The sequence below is a fragment of the Amblyomma americanum genome, chromosome 10 (assembly GCF_052857255.1).
Source record: "Amblyomma americanum isolate KBUSLIRL-KWMA chromosome 10, ASM5285725v1, whole genome shotgun sequence".
NCBI lineage: Eukaryota > Metazoa > Arthropoda > Arachnida > Ixodida > Ixodidae > Amblyomma > Amblyomma americanum.
The window spans coordinates 141817939-141845925 of NC_135506.1; the positions used below are offsets into that span (position 1 = coordinate 141817939).

General features: G+C 44.4%; 1 protein-coding gene across 4 annotated transcripts in view; it reads left to right on the forward strand.

Annotated features, from left to right (window-relative positions):
* LOC144106925 (uncharacterized) overlaps positions 1 to 27987 on the forward strand; it is a 618131-nt gene that overhangs the window by 577290 nt on the left and 12854 nt on the right. For all 4 annotated transcript variants that reach the window (XM_077639887.1, XM_077639889.1, XM_077639886.1 and 1 more), the window contains one exon: positions 18225 to 18389. In XM_077639887.1, coding sequence (XP_077496013.1) covers positions 18225 to 18389 — 165 coding nt within the window. The remainder of the gene's footprint in view (positions 1 to 18224; positions 18390 to 27987) is intronic.

Below are 27987 nucleotides of genomic sequence, written 5' to 3' on the forward strand. Positions count from 1 at the left end.
GTCGTGTATATCGGAATGTAGCCAGGTTTCTGTTACTGCAACTACATCCGGCGAGTACAGCAACAACAGTTCTTCAAATTTATCGGTTTTGTTAACGATACTTCTGGCATTTAAACATAGTAGTGTAAATGGTGCTGAAGCCTGTGGTCAGTCGCTGCTACCTGCGGCACTTTTGGCTGGTGCACGCTCGGCATGCTTTAGCAGCACTCGCTTGTTTTCGCTTTTGTCCCACATGTACAGGTCATCGTTTATCTTTAGTTTATTAGATATCAGAGCCACCTTATCACCGTTGTCTCGATTTATCTTGGGTGATTGCCATAGCCTCGTGATTGACCCGTCACTACCTTTCAGTTTGAAGCAGTTTTGAAGGATTTTTAGTTTTTCGGAGAAGTCGTATTTCATTTATTTCATTTATTTTTTCCCTTAATGGCCTGAACGCATTACATAAGGGGGGAGCAAAATGAAGGTCAAAAGAGAAAGAATAAATTGACAAAAGAGAACAATAACAAAACAAAAAAGAGTGTACACAGAAAAAAAGTAAAAATAAGTAAAAATAATCAGCTGTTCAAAGTGCCGAATTGAATATGGCAGGAACCTTTTGCCCTCATGAAAAAGGGTCGTTTAGTTTATCCCGGAATGATTTGCGGTTAGTGCATGATGCGATGGTATTTGGCAGGCCATTCCATAGTGCTATCGCGTCCGGAAAAAATGATGTCTTTAGAGCTAAGGTGCGACAGTTGATGCGTGCGATGCTATGGTCATGGCTTAGGCGGCTAGACGTCCTTTGCGGGGGTTGCAGCTTTTCGTGTCTCATGCGTGGGTGATAGTAGAAATGATGAAGAAGACAGAGGCGAGATATAATGCGGCGTGACTCGAGTGAAGGGATGGCCAGGGAATCTTTCAGCGCTGTGATACTGGTTTTCCTCGAATAGCAAGATGATATAAAACGGACGGCACGATTCTGTATAGCTTCAAGGTCAGCGGCGAGGTACGCTCGTGATGGGTGCCAAATGGATGAGGCATATTCTAGTTTTGGGCGAATGAATGTTATATATGCTAGTTTTTTTATGTCGGGGGATGCGGCATTCAAGTTACGGCGCAGGTATCCGAGTGTGCGAGAGGCTGCAGCGCAGATGTTTTGAATGTGAGTTACCCATGATAGCGATGGCTTAGATGGAGGCCAAGATATCTGTAGGATAATGCGGGATCAATGGAAAATGAGCCAATACTGTATTGATGCAGATTCACGGTGCGTTTTCTGGTGAACGACATGGATTTGCATTTGTTAATGTTTAAGGAGAGCCAAGAGGAGAGTGTGTCAAGATCGGACTGAAGCAAAGATGAATCGTTGGTTGCCCTAATTACTCTGTATATGAGGCAATCATCGGCAAAAAGCCGTAATTCCGATTTTATGTTGCAAGGGAGGTCATTAATGTAAATTAGGAATAGTAGTGGTGACAGGCCGGCGCCCTGAGGGACTCCCGATTTTACATTGGAAAGAGGAGAGTGGCTATCATTTGTAGAAGTGAACTGCTTGCGCCCTGAAAGAAAATTTTCGATCCAACGGATTAGGTTGACGGGTATTCCTAGTGATGAAAGTTTTTGAAGTAAATGATTGTGCGGGACTCGATCAAATGCTTTGGAGTAATCGAGGAATATAGCATCTATTTGGAGGTTGGCATCCATGGATTCGAGCAAATCGTGTATGAACTCGGCAAGCTGGGTTTCACATGAAAGGTGTTTCCTAAAACCATGCTGGTGCGAATAAAAGAAGTCGTTAGATTCAAGATGTCATTAGGTTTGTGGATATAATGTGCTAGAGTAATTTTGATGGCACACTGGTTAGAGAAATAGGACGGTAGTTGGAGGCTAATTTGCGGTCACCGGATTTAAAGACTGGGATGATTTGGGCAATTTTCCAATCATCCGGAACTTCCTCGGATTGTAAAGACTGAGTAAAGATTAAATGCAGTGATGGCGTAGAGGTAGAGCATCTGCCTCGCGTGCAAGAGGACCGGGGTTTGAATCCTGGTGCCGCGTAATTCTCCACCGGGTTTCAAAAAAAAAAAAAACGCGTGTCGATGGAATTGCATACCCAGGCCTGGAGTGCGGCCTGATCACGGTGACCAGAACTGACAATGCACTCTCTCACCAAAACAGGATTTGGCCACCCTGGTTTAGTACTTGGCCACAACCTTCTATGATCAAACCAATTAACCCTCAGCCCTCAGTCCCCAGCGGCTGCGGAGCAACTGACCACGGCGGCGGTCAGACCTGTGACGCAGCGGAGGGTGCTAAGAATCTCTGGCTTCGGAGAGGCCGCCATTGGAATCTGAACCTGGCAACGTTTAACGCTAGAACTTTATCTAGTGAGGCTAGCCTAGCAGTGCTGTTCGAGGAACTAGCGGGAATTAAATGGGATGTGATAGGGCTTAGCGAAGTTAGGAGGACAGGTGAGGCGTATACAGTACTAAAGGACGGACACATACTGTGCTATCGCGGATTAGAGGATAGACGAGAACTAGGTGTGGGGTTCCTCATTAATAAGGATATAGCTGGCAACGTAGAGGAGCTCTATAGTATTAACGAGAGGGTAGCAGCTATAGTAATTAGGCTGAATAGGAGGTACAAGCGGAAAGTGGTGCAGGCCTACGCGCCCACATCCAGCCATGATGACCAGACCGTTGAAAGTTTCTATGAGGACATAGAATCGGCAATGAATAAAGTAAAATCGCAGTACACTGTACTGATGGGCGATTTCAATGCGAAGGTGGGCAAGAAGCAGGCTGACGACCACGCGGTAGGTGACTATGGGATAGGCTCTAGAAATAGCAGGGGAGAGTTATTAGTCGAATTCGCGGATAAAAATAATTTACGGATCATGAATACCTTCTTCCGCAAACGAGAAAACAGGAAGTGGACCTGGAAGAGCCCCAATGGCGAAACTAAAAATGAAATCGACTTCATACTATGCGCTAAACCTGGCATCATTCAGGATGTGGCCGTACTCGGAAAGGTGCGTTGTAGCGACCACAGAATGGTAAGGTCTAGACTTAGCTTAGACTTGAAGATGGAACAAAAGAAGCTAGTGCAGAAGAAGACCATTAACGAGTTAGCCGTAAGACGGAAAGCACAGGAGTTGAGGATAGCACTGCAAAACAGATATTCGGCTTTAACTGAGGAAGACGATTAGATGTTCATACAACGCACGACAACCTGACATCAATAATTACGGAGTGCGCAGTAAAAGTAGGCGGTAGGACAGTTCGGCAGGATGCCGGGAAGCTATCTCAGGTGACGAAAGATCTGATTAAGAAGCGCCAAAGCATGAGGGCGTCTAACTCTACAGACAGAATAGAAATAGCTGAGCTTTCGAAATTAATAAACAACCGCAAGGTAGCCGACATAAGGAAGTTTAATGTGGAGAGAATCGAGCATGCTCTAAAGAACGGAGGTAGCCTAAAAACAGTGAAGAGGAAACTAGGCATAGGTAAAAACCAGATGTATGCATTAAGAGACAAGCAGGGCAATGTCATTAGCAATATGGATAAGATAGTTAACGTAGAGGGAATGTCATTAGCAGTATGGATAAGATAGTTAACGTAGCCGAAGAGTTCTACACAGGTCTATACAGTAGCCAATGTAATCAGAGCACTAATAAGGAAGACAGCAGTGCACAGCAATGCGTCATCCCGCCAGTAATGAAAGATGAAGTAAAGAAAGCCTTAGAAGCAATGAAAAGGGGAAAAGCAGCTGGGGAAGACCAGGTAACAGCAGATCTGTTGAAGGATGGAGGGGACATCGTGCTAGAAAAACTAGCCACCCTGTATACGCAATGCCTTATGACCTCGACTGTACCAGAAGCTTGGAAGAATGCAAACGTTATCTTAATTCATAAGAAGGGAGACGCCAAGGACTTGAAAAATTACAGGCCGATCAGCTTACTATCCGTTGCCTACAAAGTATTTACTAAGGTAATCGCTAATAGAGTCAGGGCAACGTTAAACTTTAATCAACCAAATGATCAGGCAGGCTTTCGTAAAGGATATTCCACAATAGATCATATTCACACTATCAATCAGGTGATAGAGAAATGCGCAGAATATAACCAACCTCTATATATAGCTTTCATTGATTACGAGAAAGCATTCGACTCAGTGGAAACCTCAGCAGTCATACAGGCATTGCGTAATCAGGGGGTAGAAGAGCCTTATGTCAAAATACTGGAAGATATATATAGCAACTGCACAGCTACTATAGTCCTCCATAAAGTCAGCAATAAAATTCCCCTAAGGAAGGGCGTCAGGCAAGGAAACACGATCTCGCCAATGCTGTTCACCGCATGTTTACAGGAGGTATTTCGACGCCTGAATTGGGAACAGTTGGGAATAAGAATAAATGGAGAATACCTAAATAATCTGGGATTCGCTGATGACATTGCCTTGCTGAGTCACTCAGGAGGTGAACTGCAAGTCATGATCAATGAGTTAGACAGCCAGAGCAGATTGTTGGGTCTAAAAATTAACATGCAGAAAACCAAGGTAATGTTCAACAGCCTAGCAAGGGAACAACAGTTCACAATTGGCAGCGAGGGCCTAGAAGTTGTGACGGAATACATCTACTTAGGGCAGGTAGTGACAGCTGATGCGGATCGTGAGAGGGAGATAACTAGAAGGATAAGAATGGGGTGGAGCGCATATGACAAATTCTCGCAGATCATGAGTGGCAGTTTACCAATTTCCCTAAGAGGAAAGTACAACAGCTTTATCTTACCGGTAGTCACCTACAGGGCAGAAACGTGGAGGCTAACGAAAAGAGTTCAGCTTAAGTTAAGGACAACGCAGCGAGCCATGAAAAGAAAAATGATAGGTGTAACGTTAAGAGACCGGAAGCGGGCAGAGTGGGTGAGGAAACAAATGCGGGTTAATGACATCCTAGTCGAAATCAAGAGAAAGAAATGGCCTTGGGCAGGGCATGTAATGCGAAGGCAAGATAACCGCTGGTCCTTAAGGGTAACGGAGTGGGTTCCAAGAGAAAGTAAGCATAGCAGTGGGCGGCAGAAGGTTAGGTGGGCGGATGAGATTAAGAAGTTTGCAGGCAAAGGGTGGATGCAGCTGGTAAAGGATAGGGTTAATTGGAGAGACATGGGAGAGGCCTTTGCCCTGCAGTGGGTGTAGTCAGGCTGATGATGATGATGAAAGATTAAATGTAGTATCTCAGCCAAAGTCGTTGATGTGTTTTTTAGTAGTTTACTATTGATATGATCACAGCCTGCTGACGAAGACAGTTTTAGAGAAGCAATAAGGTTGCTGATACCGTTGGCATCAACCTGGATCATAGGCATCGCAACTGATGAGGATTCTGGTGAAGTTATGGCAGTAGGGTGGCTTACAGGAGAAAACACCGAGACGAAATAGTTGTTCAAAACGCTGGCACACTCATCTGGTTCGACTGGTTCTCCATCAGTTCCCACAAGCGCTGTTTGGTTCGGGCGAGATCTAGGGGATAGAATGCGCCAGAATTTGTTGGGGTTCGACTGTATGATTCTATGTAGATCAATGGAAAAGAATATTTTTTGCAGCAGCTAAGCTTGCAATGTACATTTTTGTACATTGATAATATTGGTCCCATGTAATAGCGGAGTTATATTTCTTTGCTGATCGATAGAGGCGCTTTTTCCTGTTTAGGAGACATTTCAGGCTTATGGTAAACCACTCATTGCTATGATCGGACCTAATATTTATTTTTGGAATGTATTTGTTTCTGACGCATTGCTGTGCACTGCTGTCTTTCTCATTAGCGCTCTGATTATATTGGCTACTGTACTGGTCTGTATAGAACTCTTCGGCTACGTTAACTATCTCATCCATATAGCTAATGACATTGCCCTGATTGTCTCTTAATGCATACATCTGGTTTTTGCCTATGCCTAGTTTCCTCTTCACTGCTTTTAGGCTACCTCCGTTCTTTAGAGCATGCTCGATTCTCTCCATATTAAACTTCCTTATGTCGGCTGCCTTGCGCTTATTTATTAACTTTGATAGCTCCGTTAGTTCTATTCTATCGGTAGGGTTAGGCGCCCTCATGCTTTGGCGCTTCTTAATCAGATCTTTCGTTACCTGAGATAGCTTCCCGGCATCCTTTCGAACTGTCCTACCGCCTACTTCTACTGCGCACTCCATAATTTGCGATTTGCTGATGACATTGCCTTGCTGAGTCACTCAGGAGGTGAACTGCAAATCATGATCAATGAGTTAGACAGGCAGAGCAGATCGATGGGTCTAAAAATTAACATGCAGAAAACCAAGGTAATGTCCAACAGCCTAGCAAGGGAACAACAATTCACAATTGGCAGCGAGAGCCTAGAAGCTGTGACGGAATACGTCTACTTAGGGCAGGTAGTGACAGCTGATCCGGATCATGAGAGGAAGATAACTAGAAGGATAAGAATGGGGTGAAGCGCATATGGCAAATTCTCGCAGATCATGAGTGGCAGTTTACCAATTTGCCTCAAGAGGAAATTGTACAATAGCTTAATCTTACCGGTACTCACCTACGGGGCAGAAACGTGGAGGCTAACGAAAAGAGTTCAGCTTAAGTTAAGGACAACGCAGCGAGCCATGGAAAGAAAAATGATAGGTGTAACGTTATGAGACCGGAAGCGGGCAGAGTGGGTGAGGGAACAAACACTGGTTAATGACATCCTAGTCGATATCAAGAGAAAGAAATGGGCTTGGGCAGGGCATGTAATGCGAAGGCAAGATAACCGCTGGTCCTTAAGGGTAACGTAGTGGATTCCAAGAGAAAGTAAGCGTAGCAGGAGGCGGCAGAAGGTTAGGTGGGCGGATGAGATTATGAAGCTAGCAGGCAAAGGGTGGATGCAGCTTGCAAAGGATAGGGTTAATTGGAGAGACATGGGAGAGGCCTTTGCCCTGCAGTGGGTGTAGTAAGGCTGATGATGATGATGATGATTTTCTGACGTTCAGAATGGCAAGACAACAAATGTCTGTGTACACGCACACGTAAACACTGCTGGCTAGCAGACGACATGAGCGGGCGTTCACACTAAGGAGGGTTTGCCGCTGTGCCATGAGGTGGCGACTCTGCTCGAACTCGCAGCCAATACGCAGAGACGACCTATTTTTGGATGCATGCCACGTAGCATGCACAATGGTAGGACGCATGGAGTTCCTTGTGTCAAAAAAAGTCATTAATTTGTATGCAAATTGGTTTCACCAAAGAAAATGCAAATTCTGCACTGTTTACCTGGCTCATTCTCGCTTGCGGTCACTTCCTCGGACAAGCGGTGGGTAGCGCGAGGGCAAACTTTTAATTCCAATGATCTCCAGGGCTTGAATCGCGAAGGAATCCATTTGCAGTTCAGTATGCCACTTGCCAGTCGGGCTTCACGTGAGCATAGAGGCAGGGTGGAACGCTGCTTTCTTGCTATTGATCTCCACTGGTGGACTGCTGTCCTTGTGACTGCATTGGTACGAGTATCCCGCAGGAAACTATAAAACAAAATGCGCCGGCGGGACCAACGATGCTGAACGTTGAGGGAGGGAGTATGTACATCGACTTATATTAGTCAACTTTCTTTTTGGCCAGGAAGAGCTATGAGCTGGACATTCGACTTTTGTGCGGCAATATACGCTAATTGCAAAATTTGCACAGTAAATTTACTGCAGTTCAACACGATGGCAAGACGGGTGAGTTGGCGATACATATTTCCTTCCTTCCTTGCTTCCTGTGAATAAACCTTTAGTTGTGAGTTATTGCTGGTCCTGTTGTTTCCTTTTTTTGCTATCCTCATCTTTTGCGCTATTTTCCCAGAAATATGTATAACTCGCCGATCTTGCCATCGTGTTGAACTGCATTTCCTCTGCTTCAGGCACTTTTACTTTTCTTCACCATCCTTGCTTCCTGTGAATAAACCTTTAGTTGTGAGTTATTGCTGGTCCTGTTGTTTCCTTTTTTTGCTATCCTCGTCTTTTGCGCTATTTTCCCAGAAATATGTATAACTCACCCATCTTGCCATCGTGTTGAACTGCATTTCCTCTGCTTCGGGCACTTTTACTTTTCTTCACCATCCTTGCTTTCTGTGAATAAACCTTTAGTTGTGAGTTAGCGCTGGTCCTGTTGTTTCCTTTCTTTGCTGTCCTCGTCTTTTGCGCTATTTCCTTAGGAGTATGTATAACCATCGCCCATCTTGCCATCGTGTTGAAACTGCATTTCTTCTGCTTTGGGCACTTTTACTTTTCCTCACGATCCTTGCTTCCTGTGAATAAACCTTTAGTTGTGAGTTAGCGCTGGTCCTGTTGTCTCCTTTCTTTGCTGTCCTAGCCTTTTGCACTATTTCCTTAGGAGTATGTATCATCAACTCGCCCGTCTTGTCATCGTGTTGAACTGCATTTCCTCTGCTTCGGGCACTTTTACTTTTCCTCACCATCCTTGCTTCCTGTGAATAAACCTTTAGTTGTGAGTTAGCGCTGGTCCTGTTTCCTTTCTTTGCTGTCCTCGTCTTTTGCACTATTTCCTTAGGAGTATGTATCACCAACTCGCCCGTCTTGCCATCGTGTTGAACTGCATTTCTGCTTTGGACACTTTTATTTTTCCTCACCATCTTTACTTCCTGTGAATAAACCTTTAGTTGTGAGTTAGCGCTGGTCCTGCTGTTTCCTTTCTTTGCTGTCCTCGTCTTTTGCACAATTTCCTTAGGGGTATGTATCACCAACTCGCCCGTCTTGCCATCGTGTTGAACTGCATTTCTTCTGCTTCGGACACTTTTACTTTTCCTCACGATCCTTGCTTCCTGTGAATAAACCTTTAGTTGTGAGTTAGCGCTGGTCCTGTTGTCTCCTTTCTTTGCTGTCCTAGCCTTTTGCACTATTTCCTTAGGAGTATGTATCATCAACTCGCCCGTCTTGTCATCGTGTTGAACTGCATTTCCTCTGCTTCGGGCACTTTTACTTTTCCTCACCATCCTTGCTTCCTGTGAATAAACCTTTAGTTGTGAGTTAGCGCTGGTCCTGTTTCCTTTCTTTGCTGTCCTCGGCTTTTGCACTATTTCCTTAGGAGTATGTATCACCAACTCGCCCGTCTTGCCATCGTGTTGAACTGCATTTCTTCTGCTTCAGACACTTTTACTTTTCCTCACCATCCTTGCTTCCTGTGAATAAACCTTTAGTTGTGAGTTAGCGCTGGTCCTGTTGTTTCCTTTCCTTGCTGTCCTCGTCTTTTGCACTATTTCCTTAGGAGCATGTATCACCAACTCGCCCGTCTTGCCATCGTGTTGAACTGCATTTCTTCTGCTTCGGACACTTTTACTTTTCCTCACCATCCTTGCTTCTTGTGAATAAACCTTTATTTGTGAGTTAGCGCTGGTCCTATTGTTTCCTTTCTTTGCTGTCCTCGTCTTTTGCACTATTTCCTTAGGAGTATGTATCACCAACTCGCCCGTCTTGCCATCGTGTTGAACTGCATTTCTTCTGCTTCAGACACTTTTACTTTTCCTCACCATCCTTGCTTCCTGTGAATAAACCTTTAGTTGTGAGTTAGCGCTGGTCCTGTTGTTTCCTTTCTTTGCTGTCCTCGTCTTTTGCACTATTTCCTTAGGAGTATGTATCACCAACTCGCCCGTCTTGCCATCATGTTGAACTGCATTTCCTCTGCTTCGGGCACTTTTACTTTTCCTCACCATCCTTGCTTCCTGTGAATAAACCTTTAGTTGTGAGTTAGCACTGGTCCTGTTGTTTCCTTTCTTTCCTGTCCTCGTCTTTTGCACAATTTCCTTAGGAGTATATATCACCAACTCGCCCGTCTTGCCATCGTGTTGAACTGCATTTCTTCTGCTTCGGACACTGTTACTTTTCCTCACCATCCTTGCTTCTTGTGAATAAACCTTTAGTTGTGAGTTAGCGCTGGTCCTATTGTTTCCTTTCTTTGCTGTCCTCGTCTTTTGCACTATTTCCTTAGGAGTATGTATCACCAACTCGCCCGTCTTGCCATCGTGTTGAACTGCATTTCTTCGGCTTCAGACACTTTTACTTTTCCTCAGCATCCTTGCTTCCTGTGAATAAACCTTTAGTTGTGAGTTAGCGCTGGTCCTGTTGTTTCCTTTCTTTGCTGTCCTCGTCTTTTGCACTATTTCCTTAGGAGTATGTATCACCAACTCGCCCGTCTTGCCATCATGTTGAACTGCATTTCCTCTGCTTCGGGCACTTTTACTTTTCCTCACCATCCTTGCTTCCTGTGAATAAACCTTTAGTTGTGAGTTAGCACTGGTCCTGTTGTTTCCTTTCTTTGCTGCCCTCGTCTTTTGCACTATTTCCTTAGGAGCATGTATCACAAACTCGCCCTTCTTGCCATCGTGTTGAACTGCATTTCTTCTGCTTCGGGCACTTTTACTTTTCCTCACCATCCTTGCTTCCTGTGAATAAACTTTTAGTTGTGAGTTAGCGCTGGTCCTGTTGTTTCCTTTTTTTGCTATCCTCGTCTTTTGCGCTATTTTCCCAGAAATATGTATAACTCGCCCATCTTGCCATCGTGTTGAACTGCATTTCCTCTGCTTCGGACACTTTTACTTTTCCTCACCATCCTTGCTTCCTGTGAATAAACCTTTAGTTGTGAGTTAGCGCTGGTCCTGTTGTTTCCTTTCTTTGCTGTCCTCGTCTTTTGCGCTATTTCCTTAGGAGTATGTATAACCATCGCCCGTCTTGCCATCGTGTTGAAACTGCATTTCTTCTGCTTTGGACACTTTTACTTTTCCTCACGATCCTTGCTTCCTGTGAATAAACCTTTAGTTGTGAGTTAGCGCTGGTCCTGTTGTCTCCTTTCTTTGCTGTCCTAGCCTTTTGCACTATTTCCTTAGGAGTATGTATCATCAACTCGCCCGTCTTGTCATCGTGTTGAACTGCATTTCCTCTGCTTCGGGCACTTTTACTTTTCCTCACCATCCTTGCTTCCTGTGAATAAACCTTTAGTTGTGAGTTAGCGCTAGTCCTGTTTCCTTTCTTTGCTGTCCTCGTCTTTTGCACTGTTTCCTTAGGAGTATTTATCACCAACTCGCCCGTCTTGCCATCGTGTTGAACTGCATTTCTGCTTAGGACACTTTTACTTTTCCTCACCATCTTTACTTCCTGTGAATAAACCTTTAGTTGTGAGTTAGCGCTGGTCCTGCTGTTTCCTTTCTTTGCTATCACCAACTCGCCCGTCTTGCCATCGTGTTGAACTGCATTTCTTCTGCTTCGGACACTTTTACTTTTCCTCACCATCCTTGCTTCTTGTGAATAAACCTTTAGTTGTGAGTTAGCGCTGGTCCTATTGTTTCCTTTCTTTGCTGTCCTCGTCTTTTGCACTATTTCCTTAGGAGTATGTATCACCAACTCGCCCGTCTTGCCATCGTGTTGAACTGCATTTCTTCTGCTTCAGACACTTTCACTTTTCCTCACCATCCTTGCTTCCTGTGAATAAACCTTTAGTTGTGAGTTAGCGCTGGTCCTGTTGTTTCCTTTCTTTGCTGTCCTCGTCTTTAGCACTATTTCCTTAGGAGCATGTATCACCAACTCGCCCGTCTTGCCATCGTGTTGAACTGCATTTCTTCTGCTTCGGGCACTTTTACTTTTCCTCACCATCCTTGCTTCCTGGAATAAACCTTTAGTTGTGAGTTAGCGCTGGTCAAGTTGTTTCCTTTCTTTGTTGTTCTCGTCTTTTGCACTATTTCCTTGGGAGTATGTATCACCAACTCGTCCGTCTTGCCAGCGTGTTGAACTGCATTTCCTCTGCTTCCTGTGAATAAACCTTTAGTTGTGAGTTATTGCTGGTCCTGTTTCCTTTTTTTGCTATCCTCGTCTTTTGCGCTATTTTCCCAGAAATATGTATAACTCGCCCATCTTGCCATCGTGTTGAACTGCATTTCCTCTGCTTCGGGCAGTTTTACTTTTCTTCACCATCCTTGCTTCCTGGAATAAACTTTTAGTTGTGAGTTAGCGCTGGTCCTGTTGTTTCCTTTCTTTGCTGTCCTCATCTTTTGCACAATTTCCTTAGGAGTATGTATCACCAACTTGCCCGTCTTGCCATCGTGTTGAACTGCATTTCCTCTGCTTCGGGCACTTTTACTTTTCCTCACCATCCTTGCTTCCTGTGAATAAACCTTTAGTTGTGAGTTAGCGCTCGTCCTGTTGTTTCCTTTCTTTGCTGTCCTCGTCTTTTGCACTATTTCCTTAGGAGCATGTATCACCAACTCGTCCGTCTTGCCATCGTGTTGAACTGCATTTCCTCTGCTTTGGGCACTTTCACTTTTCCTCACCATCCTTGCTTCCTTGGAATAAACCTTCAGTTGTGAGTTAGCGCTGGTTCTATTATTTCCGTTCTTTGCTGTCCTCGTCTTTTGCACTATTTCCTTAGGAGTATCTATCACCAACTCGTCCGTCTTGCCATCGTGTTGAACTGCATTTCCTCTGCTTTGGGCACTTTCACTTTTCCTCACCATCCTTGCTTCCTTGGAATAAACCTTTAGTTGTAAGTTAGCGCTGGTCCTGTTATTTCCTTTCTTTGCTGTGCTCGTCTTTTGCACTATTTCCTTAGGAGTATCTATCACCAACTCATCCGTCTTGCCATCGTGTTGAACTGCATTTCCTCTGCTTCGGGCACTTTCACTTTTCCTCACCATCCTTGCTTCCTTGGAATAAACCTTTAGTTGTGAGTTAGCGCTGGTCCTGTTGTTTCCTTTCTTTGCTGTCCTCGTCTTTTGCACTATTTCCTTAGCAGTATGTATCACCAACTCGCCCGTCTTGCCATCGTGTTGAACTGCATTTCTTCTGCTTCGGGCACTTTTACTTTTCCTCACCATCCTTGCTTCCTGTGAATAAACCTTTAGTTGTGAGTTAGCACTGGTCCTGTTGTTTCCTTTCATTGCTGTCCTCATCTTTTGCACTATTTCCTTAGGAGTATGTATCGCCAACTCGCCCGTCTTGCCATCGTGTTGAACTGCATTTCTTCTGCTTCGGGCACTTTTACTTTTCCTCACCATCCTTGCTTCCTGTGAATAAACCTTTAGTTATGAGTTAGCACTGGTCCTGTTGTTTCCTTTCATTGCTGTCCTCATCTTTTGCACTATTTCCTTAGGAGTATGTATCGCCAACTCGCCCGTCTTGCCATCGTGTTGAACTGCATTTCTTCTGCTTCGGGCACTTTTACTTTTCCTCACCATCCTTGCTTCCTGTGAATAAACTTTTAGTTGTGAGTTAGCGCTGGTCCTGTTGTTTCCTTTCTTTGCTGTCCTCATCTTTTGCACTATTTCCTTAGGAGTATGTATCGCCAACTCGACCGTCTTGCCATCGTGTTGAACTGCATTTCTTCTGCTTCGGGCACTTTTACTTTTCCTCACCATCCTTGCTTCCTGTGAATAAACCTTTAGTTATGAGTTAGCACTGGTCCTGTTGTTTCCTTTCATTGCTGTCCTCATCTTTTGCACTATTTCCTTAGGAGTATGTATCACCAACTCGCCCGTCTTGCCATCGTGTTGAACTGCATTTCTTCTGCTTCGGGCACTTTTACTTTTCCTCACCATCCTTGCTTCCTGTGAATAAACTTTTAGTTGTGAGTTAGCGCTGGTCCTGTTGTTTCCTTTCTTTGCTGTCCTCATCTTTTGCACTATTTCCTTAGGAGTATGTATCGCCAACTCGACCGTCTTGCCATCGTGTTGAACTGCATTTCTTCTGCTTCGGGCATTTTTTCTTTTCCTCACCATCCTTGCTTCCTGTGAATAAACCTTTAGTTATGAGTTAGCACTGGTCCTGTTGTTTCCTTTCATTGCTGTCCTCATCTTTTGCACTATTTTTTTAGGAGTATGTATCACCAACTCGCCCGTCTTGCCATCGTGTTGAACTGCATTTCTTCTGCTTCGGGCACTTTTACTTTTCCTCACCATCCTTGCTTCCTGTGAATAAACCTTTAGTTATGAGTTAGCACTGGTCCTGTTGTTTCCTTTCATTGCTGTCCTCATCTTTTGCACTATTTCCTTAGGAGTATGTATCGCCAACTCGCCCGTCTTGCCATCGTGTTCAACTGCATTTCTTCTGCTTCGGGCACATTTACTTTTCCTCACCATCCTTGCTTCCTGTGAATAAACCTTTAGTTATGAGTTAGCACTGGTCCTGTTGTTTCCTTTCATTGCTGTCCTCATCTTTTGCACTATTTCCTTAGGAGTATGTATCACCAACTCGCTCATCTTGCAATCGTGTTGAACTGCATTTCCTCTGCTTCGGGCACTTTTACTTTTCCTCACCATCTTTACTTCCTGTAAATAAACCTTTAGTTGTGAGTTAGCGCTGGTCCTGCTGTTTTCTTTCTTTGCTGTCCTCGTCTTTTGCACAATTTCCTTAGGAGTATGTATCACCAACTCGCCCGTCTTGCCATCGTGTTGAACTGCATTTCTTCTGCTTCGGACACTTTTACTTTTCCTCACCATCCTTGCTTCTTGTGAATAAACCTTTAGTTGTGAGTTAGCGCTGGTCCTATTGTTTCCTTTCTTTGCTGTCCTCGTCTTTTGCACTATTTTTTTAGGAGTATGTATCACCAACTCGCCCGTCTTGCCATCGTGTTGAACTGCATTTCTTCTGCTTCAGACACTTTTACTTTTCCTCACCATCCTTGCTTCCTGTGAATAAACCTTTAGTTGTGAGTTAGCGCTGGTCCTGTTGTTTCCTTTCCTTGCTGTCCTCGTCTTTTGCACTATTTCCTTAGGAGCATGTATCACCAACTCGCCCGTCTTGCCATCGTGTTGAACTGCATTTCTTCTGCTTCGGGCACTTTTACTTTTCCTCACCATCCTTGCTTCCTGGAATAAACCTTTAGTTGTGAGTTAGCGCTGGTCAAGTTGTTTCCTTTCTTTGTTGTTCTCGTCTTTTTCACTATTTCCTTGGGAGTATGTATCACCAACTCGTCCGTCTTGCCAGCGTGTTGAACTGCATTTCCTCTGCTTCCTGTGAATAAGCCTTTAGTTGTGAGTTATTGCTGGTCCTGTTGTTTCCTTTTTTTGCTATCCTCGTCTTTTGCGCTATTTTCCCAGAAATATGTATAACTCGCCCATCTTGCCATCGTGTTGAACTGCATTTCCTCTGCTTCGGGCACTTTTACTTTTCTTCACCATCCTTGCTTCCTGGAATAAACCTTTAGTTGTGAGTTAGCGCTGGTCCTGTTGTTTCCTTTCTTTGCTGTCCTCATCTTTTGCACAATTTCCTTAGGAGTATGTATCACCAACTCGCCCGTCTTGCCATCGTGTTGAACTGCATTTCCTCTGCTTCGGGCACTTTTACTTTTCCTCACCATCCTTGCTTCCTGTGAATAAACCTTTAGTTGTGAGTTAGCGCTGGTCCTGTTGTTTCCTTTCTTTGCTGTCCTCGTCTTTTGCACTATTTCCTTAGGAGTATGTATCGCCAACTCGCCCGTCTTGCCATCGTGTTGAACTGCATTTCTTCTGCTTCGGGCACTTTTACTTTTCCTCACCATCCTTGCTTCCTGAGTAAACCTTTAGTTATGAGTTAGCACTGGTCCTGTTGTTTCCTTTCATTGCTGTCCTCATCTTTTGCACTATTTCCTTAGGAGTATGTATCGCCAACTCGCCCGTCTTGCCATCGTGTTGAACTGCATTTCTTCTGCTTCGGGCACTTTTACTTTTCCTCACCATCCTTGCTTCCTGTGAATAAACCTTTAGTTATGAGTTAGCACTGGTCCTGTTGTTTCCTTTCATTGCTGTCCTCATCTTTTGCACTATTTCCTTAGGAGTATGTATCACCAACTCGCCCGTCTTGCCATCGTGTTGAACTGCATTTCTTCTGCTTCGGGCACTTTTACTTTTCCTCACCATCCTTGCTTCCTGTGAATAAACTTTTAGTTGTGAGTTAGCGCTGGTCCTGTTGTTTCCTTTCTTTGCTGTCCTCATCTTTTGCACTATTTCCTTAGGAGTATGTATCGCCAACTCGACCGTCTTGCCATCGTGTTGAACTGCATTTCTTCTGCTTCGGGCACTTTTACTTTTCCTCACCATCCTTGCTTCCTGTGAATAAACCTTTAGTTATGAGTTAGCACTGGTCCTGTTGTTTCCTTTCATTGCTGTCCTCATCTTTTGCACTATTTCCTTAGGAGTATGTATCACCAACTCGCCCGTCTTGCCATCGTGTTGAACTGCATTTCTTCTGCTTCGGGCACTTTTACTTTTCCTCACCATCCTTGCTTCCTGTGAATAAACCTTTAGTTATGAGTTAGCACTGGTCCTGTTGTTTCCTTTCATTGCTGTCCTCATCTTTTGCACTATTTCCTTAGGAGTATGTATCGCCAACTCGCCTGTCTTGCCATCGCGTTGAACTGCATTTCTTCTGCTTCGGGCACTTTTACTTTTTCTCACCATCCTTGCTTCCTGTGAATAAACCTTTAGTTATGAGTTAGCACTGGTCCTGTTGTTTCCTTTCATTGCTGTCCTCATCTTTTGCACTATTTCCTTAGGAGTATGTATCACCAACTCGCCCATCTTGCAATCGTGTTGAACTGCATTTCCTCTGCTTCGGGCACTTTTACTTTTCCTCACCATCCATGCTTCCTGTGAATAAACCTTTAGTTGTGAGTTAGCGCTGGTCCTGTTGTTTCCTTTCTTTGCTGTTCTTGTCTTTTGCGCTATTTTCCCAGAAGCAGACAGTTACTGCGCTCTCGCAACAAATTTTTTTGTCTGGGTGCATTTTTTTGCTCTGATTGGTTAATTCGAAAACTCGGTTCATTCGAATATTTTGCGCGGTCCCAATGACTTCAAAGTAACGAGGTTTTACTGTACATGTACATGACAGAAGCAAACAGTCAGCGATACCAAAGAGCATTGGGGGTGTGTGTTTTTTTTTACTTGTGGTTTTGATCAAAGGGACACTAATTTATTGCAAGTATCTACAGCGTCCATGAGGCATTATTGTAGGGGGATATATGTACATACAATAACAGTGCAAAGAAGATATTGGGAAACATGTCAGCAAGGTAACAACAATACTATAAGTAGACTAAAAAAATACGTAACATAGATCGGCACAGCGCTGCTAAAATGTACGAGACCTGGAAGAAATACATCAGATCACCATTTCAACAGCACTTTGGAAATAAGGTGCACAAACAACATAATTCGGAAGCTTATTCCAGTCGAGAATTGTGTTAGGGAAAAACGAATACCTAAATACATTAATGTGGCATTGATACTCTTAATCTTTTTCGTGTTGTCTAGTCTCTTCGAAATGTTAGATGGCTGCTTTAAATAAGTGTTTTTATTAATACCGGTACAATCATTGTAAATGCTATGCAGAAACTTCAGCCTGCAAATTTTTCTTCGGTTTCTGAGCTCTTTATATGAAAATTGTAATTCCCAGTCACAAACCTTGCAGCACGTTTCTGTACCCTTTTTAACTTGTCAATGAGTGTACCCGTGAAAGGGTCCTATGCTACACAAGCGTATTCTAATACTGGCCTGACATTTGTTAAATATAATGTTTCTTTTAGTACCTGGGGAGAGCTTTTGAAATTCCATTGCAAAAAATACAAAAGACGAGAAGCTTTGGCAGTTTTCATGTCAACGTGGGCTGTCCAATCTAGGGATGCTGAGTACGAAGATACTTAACCTTATCTATAGTTTGGATAGCGTCATGGCTTAAGAAGTAAGATCCTAAAATTTTCTTTTTTTTTTTGTAAATTGCACATGGAAACACTTAGATACATTTAGTGCCATGCCCCACTTCAAGCACCAGTCACAAATTTTGTCAAGGTCAGCCTGTAAGACGCACAAATCATCAAGGCGCGTGACTGGGGAATACAAAAGGGTAATGACTTAAGATATTTGATTAGAAAGCAAAGGAAAGAACAGCCATATGCTGTCTGGTAGAATCCAAATCCACGACCTCCAAATTTCGCGTCCAGTGCTCTGCCAACTAAGCTACAGCAACAGCTGTCCCTTCTTCAGCATGCGCGACTATTTATGTGTAATGTAATCGACACTTGACTGTGTTGTCCAGTGTCACCCCTGTCCATAGTGGCGGATGTAGTACATCCTGTATTACTTTGCAAGCATTACTAGCATGTAGAAAAAGTTTCATCAAAATTCATCAAAAATAAGAAAGTTGGTGTTGAATGCCGCAACCCCCTTAAAGAATTGCCGCCACTGATGAAACTTATTCCCATCCTTCCCCCCACAACAGCCTATTTGGTGAGCTGGAGCTGTACCTGGTGCGGTGGGTGCAGCAGCAGGCGTGCTATGTGGCACCCGACTACCGGACCGAGCTGGGCGCCTGCCACGCCGACCCAACCGCCTACGAGTGCTGCCTGCCGCTGGGCCACTTCTTCCAGCCACCTGCCCACCACATGTGAGCGTCCAGCCTTTCAATGGGCTGCACCACTGAACATGTGCTGGAGGCTATCTGTTTATTTTATTTATTTGTTCAGAGTATGCCTAAAGTCCCTCAAAGGAGGAGGGGGAGGCCGTGCGTAAAATACGTAATACCCTAAGTATACTCAAATAAACCAGCATGAAAAACATAGACTAAGAGAGAAAAGGACAAAAGAAAGTTTATAAAACGGCAGTAGCACATTTACAAGCCTCAAGGTATGTGCATGCGGGAGACCAAGAAAAACCAGAACGCTGGTGTTAGTACACCTAAGGCCAAAACAAAAAGGAAGATTCCCTATCATCTCCAGGTATGATGGCAAAATAAAATCTCAACATCATGGAACAGCTCTTACACACTGATTTCATTTTCTTTTTACTGTTCATCATCATCATCATTTATTAACCCTTAAGGGTCCCGTCAGGGACATTACATAAGGGGGGGGGGGGGTGGTACAGGGGTGTTCAGCCGTCATACATGAATATAAATAGAATGAATATAAATATAGAAGAATATAAAAATACAGAAAAATATAGAAAATATAGAATAGAAAAAAAAGTAGAAGAAGACGAAAAAAGACAGAAGTAACAAATTCAAATAATCATGTCATGACAGAGTGTAGCAGAAATATAAACAAAAACAAATTGCAACTTTGGAAGTAGCACAGGATGGTCAGTTAGCAGGGCTTGGAAGCTGGCATAGGGTGCAGGAAAAAATTATTTGTCGTTGAGATGGTCGATTAGGAGCTGTCTGAATCTGGAAGGATTAGTCTCAATGATAATGTGTTCGGGGAGGTTATTCCAGCTTTCTACAGCACTGGGAAGGAAAGATTTATTGAAATAATTGGTGGAGCCGTGCAAACGCTGTATGCTTAAGGAGTTAAATAAACGACGAGGTGATCGTACCGGAGCTCGTAGAAGGTTTTCTCGAAGTGCTGGAAAGTTAAAGTACAGTTTGTGAAAAAGACAAAGAATTGAAGTTTTCCTGCGAAAGGCTAATGACTTGATGCCGAGAGATGATTTCAACGCTGTGATGCTGAGCTGAGATTTATACTGTGAGGTGATGAAGCGTGCTGCCCGATTCTGGATGGCTTCGAGTGAATCTATCAAGTAGGCTTGGTGAGGATTCCATATTGTTGAGGCGTATTCTAGTTTAGTTCGAATGTACGTTTCATATGCTAGTTGTCTGGTGGCTGCTGTGGACATGGAAAGTGATCGCCTGATGAATCCGAGTGATCTGGAGGTACTAGCACATAGTTTCGTGATGTGATTAACCCAGGTTAGGTTGGTTGTTATCTCGATGCCGAGGTACCGGTATGAATTTGTTTGAGACAGCGCTATGGAGTTCAGGGAGTACGAAAAATGAAGAATCGAACGTTTACGTGAGATGTGCATGAACTTACATTTAGAAACGTTGAGCTGCATTAGCCAGTCGGAACACCACTTCTGAATTTGGCTTAGGTCATCCTGTAATAATTCCTGATCACTGCTATTGTTGATGCGGCGATAAATGACGCAGTCATCCGCAAAGAGACGGACAGATGATAAAATACCAGATGGCAAATCGTTGATGAAGATTAAAAAGAGTAATGGAGCAAGAACCGATCCTTGGGGAACCCCGGAGATTACTCTAGTAGTTTGAGATGCATGACTGGCGATGACGGTGAATTGCAAGCGGTTGGTTAAGAAACAGTGGATCCAGGATAAGACAAGCGGGTCAAGTGACAGAGCTGAGAGTTTGGAAAAGAGACGCTGGTGAGGGACGCGATCGAATGCCTTGGCGAAATCTAAATAAATTATATCGGTTTGGAAGGCGGAGTCTAGATTTAGGTGAAGATCAGTTGTAAGTTCGAACAGCTGAGTTTCGCACGAAAAACCTGCCCTGAAACCATGCTGATTGGGAAAGAAGAAACGGTTGTGGTCAAGGTGAGATGCGATGTGCGAGTATATTATATGTTCGAAAAGTTTACAAGAGATACATAGTATTAAGAGACTGGGCAAAAATGAGTTGTAAGATTTGGCTCGTGAAATATTTAGTTGCTTTAAAAATCTTAGCAGGGAGGTTGTCTGGTCCAGGGGAAGTGGATATCTTTAGATTATCTATGAGTTTTAAAATTCCCTCTGCTGTGATGGTAACAGGTGGCATAAGTGCAAAGTTTAGACTTGGCACGGAAACAATGCTTGCTGTTGGCTCCTGGGTAAATACGGACGTGAAATAGGAATTCATGACTTCGGAGCGCTCGGAAATTGGAACATCGGAGCCGTCTCGTGCCTTCAGGGAAATATTGTGCGAACTGTTTTTATTGGGCGTGAGCAAGTTCCAAAACTTCTTGGGGTTTACCCGCATTATCTCAACGAGATCGTGACAGTAGAATTTTCGTTTTGAAGATCGTAATAACTGCGTGTATTCGTGCAGACTTGCAAGGTATTTGTCCCACTTCCTAGCGCATCCTGATTTCTTTGCGTTACGGAATAGGCGTTTTTTCTTTCGCGACAACTTCCTCAGCGCATTTGAGTACCATGGTTTATTGGCATCCCCACGAATGCAGATGAGCGGGACGTAAGCTTCTATAAGCGATAACATTTTCTCTTTAAATAGACACCAGTTGTTATTCACGGATCTGCTATGTATGGAAATTTGAAACGTCTGAAGAAATTCTTCAAGGTGGGAGTTAATGCTTGGGAAATCGGCCTTAGAATAATCACGGATGTATTTAACAGACGGTTGGCGTATAGGAATTTCAATGGACAGGTTGAAAGTTATGAACTAAAGCGGCTGTTTGGGCTTGTTGGTCAGTGAACATGGTAAAAGAATGCAGCGCGAAAAAAACAAGGACGAACAGAAGTGGACAGGACAGGGCGCTGACTACCAACACATTTATTCAGAAAGATGAGCAGCTTATATAACGCAGTCCAACACCCACGTGACCAAGTAAATAGCGCCCTGTCCTGTCCACTTCTGTTCGTCCTTGTTTTTTTCGCGCTGCATTCTTTTACCATGAAAGTTAAAGAAAGTTATGATACAGTGATCACTTAGACCACTAGTACACGAAAGCGATTGAACTAATTCTGGATTGGATACAAGGACGAGGTCTAGTATGTTTGAGCCTCGAGTTGGTGCACACACTGTTTGGGTAAGGTTAAACGTAAGGACCAGATCCAAGAAATATTTTGATGGACGAGATGACGCAGTCAAGTTATCCCAATCGATGTCTGGAAAATTGAAGTCGCCACAGAGTATGAAGTTGCCATGAGAGAATCTAGACTGCAAATCTTCAAGAACAGAGTGAAGGTCGCTTATGAAAGAAGGATCCGTGTCGGGGGCTCGATAGCATGCAATTAGAATGTTGGTGCAAGAGGGAAAATTAAATTTGATGCAGAGTATTTCGCTATGGCAATTGATATCAACTGGGGTAGAAGAAAGGCTTGTTTTCACCAGAGCGAGAATGCCGCCTCCCCGACGACCAACTCTGTCTCGCCGGTAGGAGTGAAATGATTGATTGTCGTGCAAAAGTTCGATATCATCTATATCGGATGTTAGCCAGAATTCAGTGAATAATGCGATGTCAGTGCTGTGGTCGTCGAGAAGCGCCTCAACCGATTCTTTTTTGGGCAGGTAACTCCGAATATTTGTCAGCAAAAGCGAAACATTATTGTAGGTATCGATTGAGCGATTGCGCTGTGAAGGATTGGAATGAGGCGATTGTGGGGGTCTCGGTGTTTTCAGTAATCGCTATGGTTTTAGTTCGACAACGGAATCCGTATCTGCATTATAAGTGAAAACCTTTTTGCCAATCAGCAGCTTGTCAAAACGAATCTTGAAAGAGGCATTGTTTTGTTGACCATAAGTGAAAAGTTTCTTTCTAGCCACGCGTACCTTGGCTGAATAATCCTCGCGGATAGAAAACGATGTATCCTTCAGCTTCGGACCAGCAAGCAATATCCCTGATTTGTCTTTGAAATGCGTTAGCTTTACAATGATTGGGCGGTTTTTGCCTACCTCGAATCGACCCAATCGATGCGCACGTTCGATCTGATGATTTTCAATTGAAATGTCAAGCTTGTCCGAGCAGAAAGAAACAACGCGTTCTTCAGATTGTGCCCAAGTTTCACCGAGATCGTCTGTGATTCCAAAGAACAATAAGTTCGAGCAGCGTAAGCGATTTTCGGCGTCATCGTACTTGGTCGTCAGCAGTTTGACGTCAGAAGAAAGTTTAGTCAAGTCCGGGGTAGCTTTAGATGCGGCATCATTTTCAGGGTTGTTTTCAACAATTTTTTTCGAGTACTTCGACGCGTGATGAAAGACGACGCACAGAGTCTTCAATGGTTGTTTGTGTCGACCTGATCAAGGCGAGCTCAGAAAGTATAGTGTTCTGGCTCGATTCTATGCGTAATATGGCCTGTGAGATAGATTCGAGGGTCGGAGGGGCATCGTTTTCGGTAGGGCCTGGGTTTAGTTCGATATCTCCAGATAAAATGAGCAAAAGAGAAGCAAAATGGGCGTGAAGACAAAAGGAGGAGGCAATACATAACAATCTATGGCAAAAGACAATGGCGTCTTTGGCGTCTTTGGGGCACGACACCGCTAGCAGGAAGCGATCACTAGTGCGAAAACATGTGGCACAGGGTAGGTAACTAACCTGCAGTAGAAGGAAAGGCGTCTGCATGACCGGTTGATATGCGGTGTCGTGCCCCAAATGGCTCCAGCGGCGCAGAGGCTTTTGTAGTCGGGGAACTTCCGCGCTGGTACTGGCACCACGTTGCCAGATGATGATCCTGTTCACCGCCGGAAGCAACGGATGCAGGTGAAGTTCGTCGTCTGCGTGGTAGCTCGTAGACTCAACTGGCAGCCAGGCGGATTCTTCGGCGCCGCGCACAGCAGAGGGACGCAAACGGAAAACGTTGAAAGGTGTGGTGGGGATGGTCCAGGATAAGATAGCCTGCAGTAGAAGGAAAGGCGTCTGCATGACCGGTTGATATGCGGTGTCGTGCCCCAAATGGCTCCAGCGGCGCAGCGGCTTTTGTAGTCGGGGAACTTCCGCGCTGGTACTGGCACCACGTTGCCAGGTGATGATCCTGTTCACTGCCGGAAGCAACGGATGCAGGTGAAGTTCGTCGTCTGCGTGGTAGCTCGTAGACTCAACTGGCAGCCAGGCGGATTCTTCGGCGCCGCGCACAGCAGAGGGTCGCAAACGGAAAACGTTGAAAGGTGTGGTGGGGATGGTCCAGGATAAGATAGCCTGCAGTAGAAGGAAAGGCGTCTGCATGACCGGTTGATATGCGGTGTCGTGTCCATCCTTCTGTCCACATATGTGGCACAACAATGGCACAGGGTGCTGTTGTGTGGTCCTGGGCCAGACAGGCTGGTGCATAAATGTGGGGCACATTGCCCCACATGTCAGCACATTGCCCCACATGGGGACTGAAGGAAGGAGATAAAAGTAAAAAGACAATGAAATCATTGTGTAACCTGCTCTCCCATGGTGCTCAGATTTTATTTTGTCATCCTGATAAGTTAACAGGGGAAGTTTCTGAAGTCTTTCATATCTGGAGAGGTGGAGTGATAGGGAATCTGCAGTTTTGGCTTGGCATTATCGGTGGCACCCGTTTTATGGTTTTTCTTTTACACCTCCTTTCTCGCATGTGCACCTCGAGAGTGTACATGTGCCACTGTCGTTTAATGAACCTTTCAGTTACGAGACAGTGCTGTGTTTGTCCTCTTCTTTCTTAGTCCATGTTTTTTGCACTGGTTTGTTTGAGTGCAAATTCACATGAATATACATAGGGTAATACGCCGCCGCGGTGGCTGAGTGGTTATGGCGCTCGGCTGCTGGCCCGAAAGACGCGGGTTCGATCCCGGCCGCGACGGTCGAATTTCGATGGAGGCGAAGTTCTAGGGGCCCGTGTACTGTGCGATGTCGGTGCACGTTAAAGAACCCCAGGTGGTCGAAATTTCCGGGGAGCCCTTCACTACGGCATCTCTCATAGCCTGAGTCGTTTTGGGACGTTAAACCCCCATAAACCATAAACCAGACATAGGGTAATACATAAAAAGTGCTATCGAAACAGAAATGAACTTGGCAGCAACAACACAACACTGTTAAAGCAAGTGAAGCTTAAGAAGAGGGAAATGTGTGACTAGAATACTAGTTGGAACGAGAAAAAAAAACAAGTGTAGGTATAGACTAACAAGAAGAAAGCCAAAATAAAATAGGACCAGCAAGAAATGCAGGCAGTGTATAAACAGAGCACAATAATAATGCAGTTATAAACAATGAACACGTATAAAAATATATACAGCAATACAGTAAAAGCTTGTTAATTCGGACTTCACGGAGATGCCTACGCAGTTTGAATTAACCGAAGTTCGAACTAACGAAAGTGAACAGAATATGTGGTACTCTGCGATCGAGAAGGAGTTAGGTAGCGAAATGACACTATTTTAATGTTCTAATAGATCAGTCATCACCTGCTTCTTTTTTTTCCGGAAGGCAATGGCCAACACCTTCTCTTCTAAAAACCCCGAACTTATTGGAACGCCAGTACTTCATCTTTAAAACTGAAGAAAAGGCAGGTAGTGTACAGCTTGTCCGAACTTGCACAATGGAGGGCTGCACTAAAGTCGCGAAGGGCTTGCAACCACCTGTGAGCGTGAGGTCGAAATGGGTGAAAAATTGAGCAGCATGTGGCCGTTCCGCAGCTGTCACTTTTTTTAAACCTCCGGGACTTGCACTTGCGAGTTGTGGAGGTTGCATGATCATTTAGATCGAAAAGTGAAAGTCGCCAGCACAGCCTCAAGTACATTCCCCGATTTTCCAGCCTTCCACCCCTGAATCGCAAACTTCCAATCCAAAGAGCACATTTTTTTGGCTATATCCTGTTTCAGTAATGTACCAGCATTGACTTCGTGGGTGCTTTCAGTCTTGAGGCGTTGCACTGTGGTAATTACCACAATCGGATGACACTTCTAAATCACTGCACTGGGGCACACTGCGCAAGGTGACCGCCATGGCTGCAGCTTATCGCACAGGACATGAGGGCTCTGGAAAACCGAGACAGAGACGCTTAGCAAACATCAACGAGAACTCCACATGATTCGTTTTGCGAAAGTCTCGGTTTCCAGCATGACCCCGTAGTTTTGTATTCGGAGTTTTGGAGACGCTGCGGCGTGTCTGATTCCCGCCCTCACCTATTTACCCTGTATCGCGCCTCGCCAGTGGCCTCGCAGGAACGTTGCTTGGTTCGCCATATGCGTAGGCCACCCAGGCACAGTGATGCATAGTTCGAATTATTGGACAACCCATTCAGGTTCGAATTAACAGCCTATGTTTTACGCTATAGCTTATAGAGCTCGTTTGGTTGAAAAGCCATCACTGTGACCTAGGATTGATAGGAAGGGCTCAGAAACATGACAGAAATATTCCCAGAAGTTACAAATGAAAAAAGAAATTCGCCGACATTGGGGTCTAAACACAGTCCTCTGCGTGCCAGGCAGGCAAGCGACGCATATGCCACAAATGGTCGTTGGTTCAAGCATGTTAGAGGGGCAAAAATTGAACGTGAAAGTGAGAGAAAGAGAAAAAAAGAAGAAAAGGCCCTATCGCGTTTACTCTTAGAGCGAAGCATAAGCATCCTCCTGATTTCACATAGACTGCTATGGAGCGTGGACGGACTAAGTCGTGCAGTTCGAATTATTCAGAAATTCGAATCAATGACGTTCGAATTAACGAGCTTTCAGTGCACAAAAAAAAAGTACCATACTTACTCGGTTCTGACACGCACCTTTTTTTTTCCAGAAAAAATCGCCTAAAAATGACATGAGCTTTAGAACCAAGTACGAAAATGAAACCACACCAGCGACTACCTATTGTCCTTAGCATCACAAAATGGCATCACAAAATGGCAGCTTCTTACTTTTTGCGCATATTACTGGTATTGCCTATCGCAATTTTTGGTACCGAGAGGCCTCACAAGCATCTGAAGAAACTGTTGAATAGCTCTGGAATGCACATCGATTTCAACAAATCCTTTACTTTTTTTAAATGTGAATGCAGACACTTCTTGGTTAATTCAGTAATTTCATATACAACTCAATGGTATGTTATTACTAGACCGTTACCAGATCTTTTGAATCGCCAATCCGTGTTCCGCGGTTTACACATGGAATATTGTATGTAATGCTTGCCATTAGATACAAAATTGTTCGGGTGTTCTAGTTTTGCTTTTCTCGTGTATTGGTTTTGATGTTTGTAGTGCCGGTTTCGCACCTCATGTTTCCTGTTGCCTGTGCCCTTTGTATACACACCTGGATGTGTTAACAGAAGGTGTGTTTTCTTTCGTGCGATTACAATTTTGATTCATTTGAGACTGATGTGCAGGATGGTACAATTTTGTCTTTTAAAGAGTTGTTTACATTGTATCTCTACTACTGACCGAAGTATCATCTCTGAGTTGTGTTCGTAGCTGCAAAAACTTGTACAAGGGGCCTTGGCCTCCTCTTAGACACTGTCTGAGGAACAAATTAAAAAAAAAAAGCTGTCCCTTCAGCAAGGTGCCAACCTGTACTTTAGCCAACATGGAAACATCAGTTGCGAAGACACACTGTGTTCACTACGATGCCGGGATAAAGAAAACAAAAAGGCAACATTGCATGTGGAGGCTTTCTAACACACACACACTGGCCTAGTAGGGCATCCCCACCAGAGCTCCATGTACGATGATGTGCCATGGCACATGGCCATGTGCCATGTGCAAGCTTTACTCTCGAAGTGAAAAGGAGTTTTCTTCGAATAATTTTGAAGTGAATATTTTGAATGCGCTGGCACGCAAAAAAGGTTGAACAGCACAATAAGCATTGTCATAATCATGTATTTCTTGAGCACACTAGACCATTACATGAGAAAAAGAGAGAATGCACTGAAGCCTTGTCACACTCATTGAAGATGTGTCAACTTTTGACAACAATGGCCATTGGAAATTGGGGGAGCCAACCTACGTGCGGTGCCAACGTATCTATGGGGTGTGAGACCTATGTGCAGGGCCTCCAATACAGTCAAACCAGACTATATTGAACCCGTTTACATGGAATTACTCCGTATATCGAACACTTTATGAACATTGTATTGTTAAAATGAGAATGTACAGCAAAAATACGAACATATCGAACAAAAATAGCAGCCGCGCTCGATATATCCAACTTCAAGCCGTGCAAAACCGGCCCTGAAGTTGGCTTTCCCGCGCGGCGGCCGGGAGAGCTGCGCCAACACCCCCCCCCGCCGACAAAGTGGTTTAGCCCAACAGCACTCTGGTAGTTTAGGTTTAGAAGAACTTCTTGCTGGGCTAGTTGGTGCATTGCATTGTATTTTGAATGCGCAACGTGGTTCTTCAAACCAACAGCACTCGCACAGCGCTGCTCTCGCTCCCTCAGACAGCCAACCGGCCACCCCTAGCGAAAGTGGTCCAACCGCGCACTCTCTCTCTCTCACAGCCACGTGCAACTTCATATGGTTATCTCTCATTCACGCAACTGCTTCATTCAGTGTGCAAACCGGCTTTCGCCCCAATTCGAGTGAGTTCAC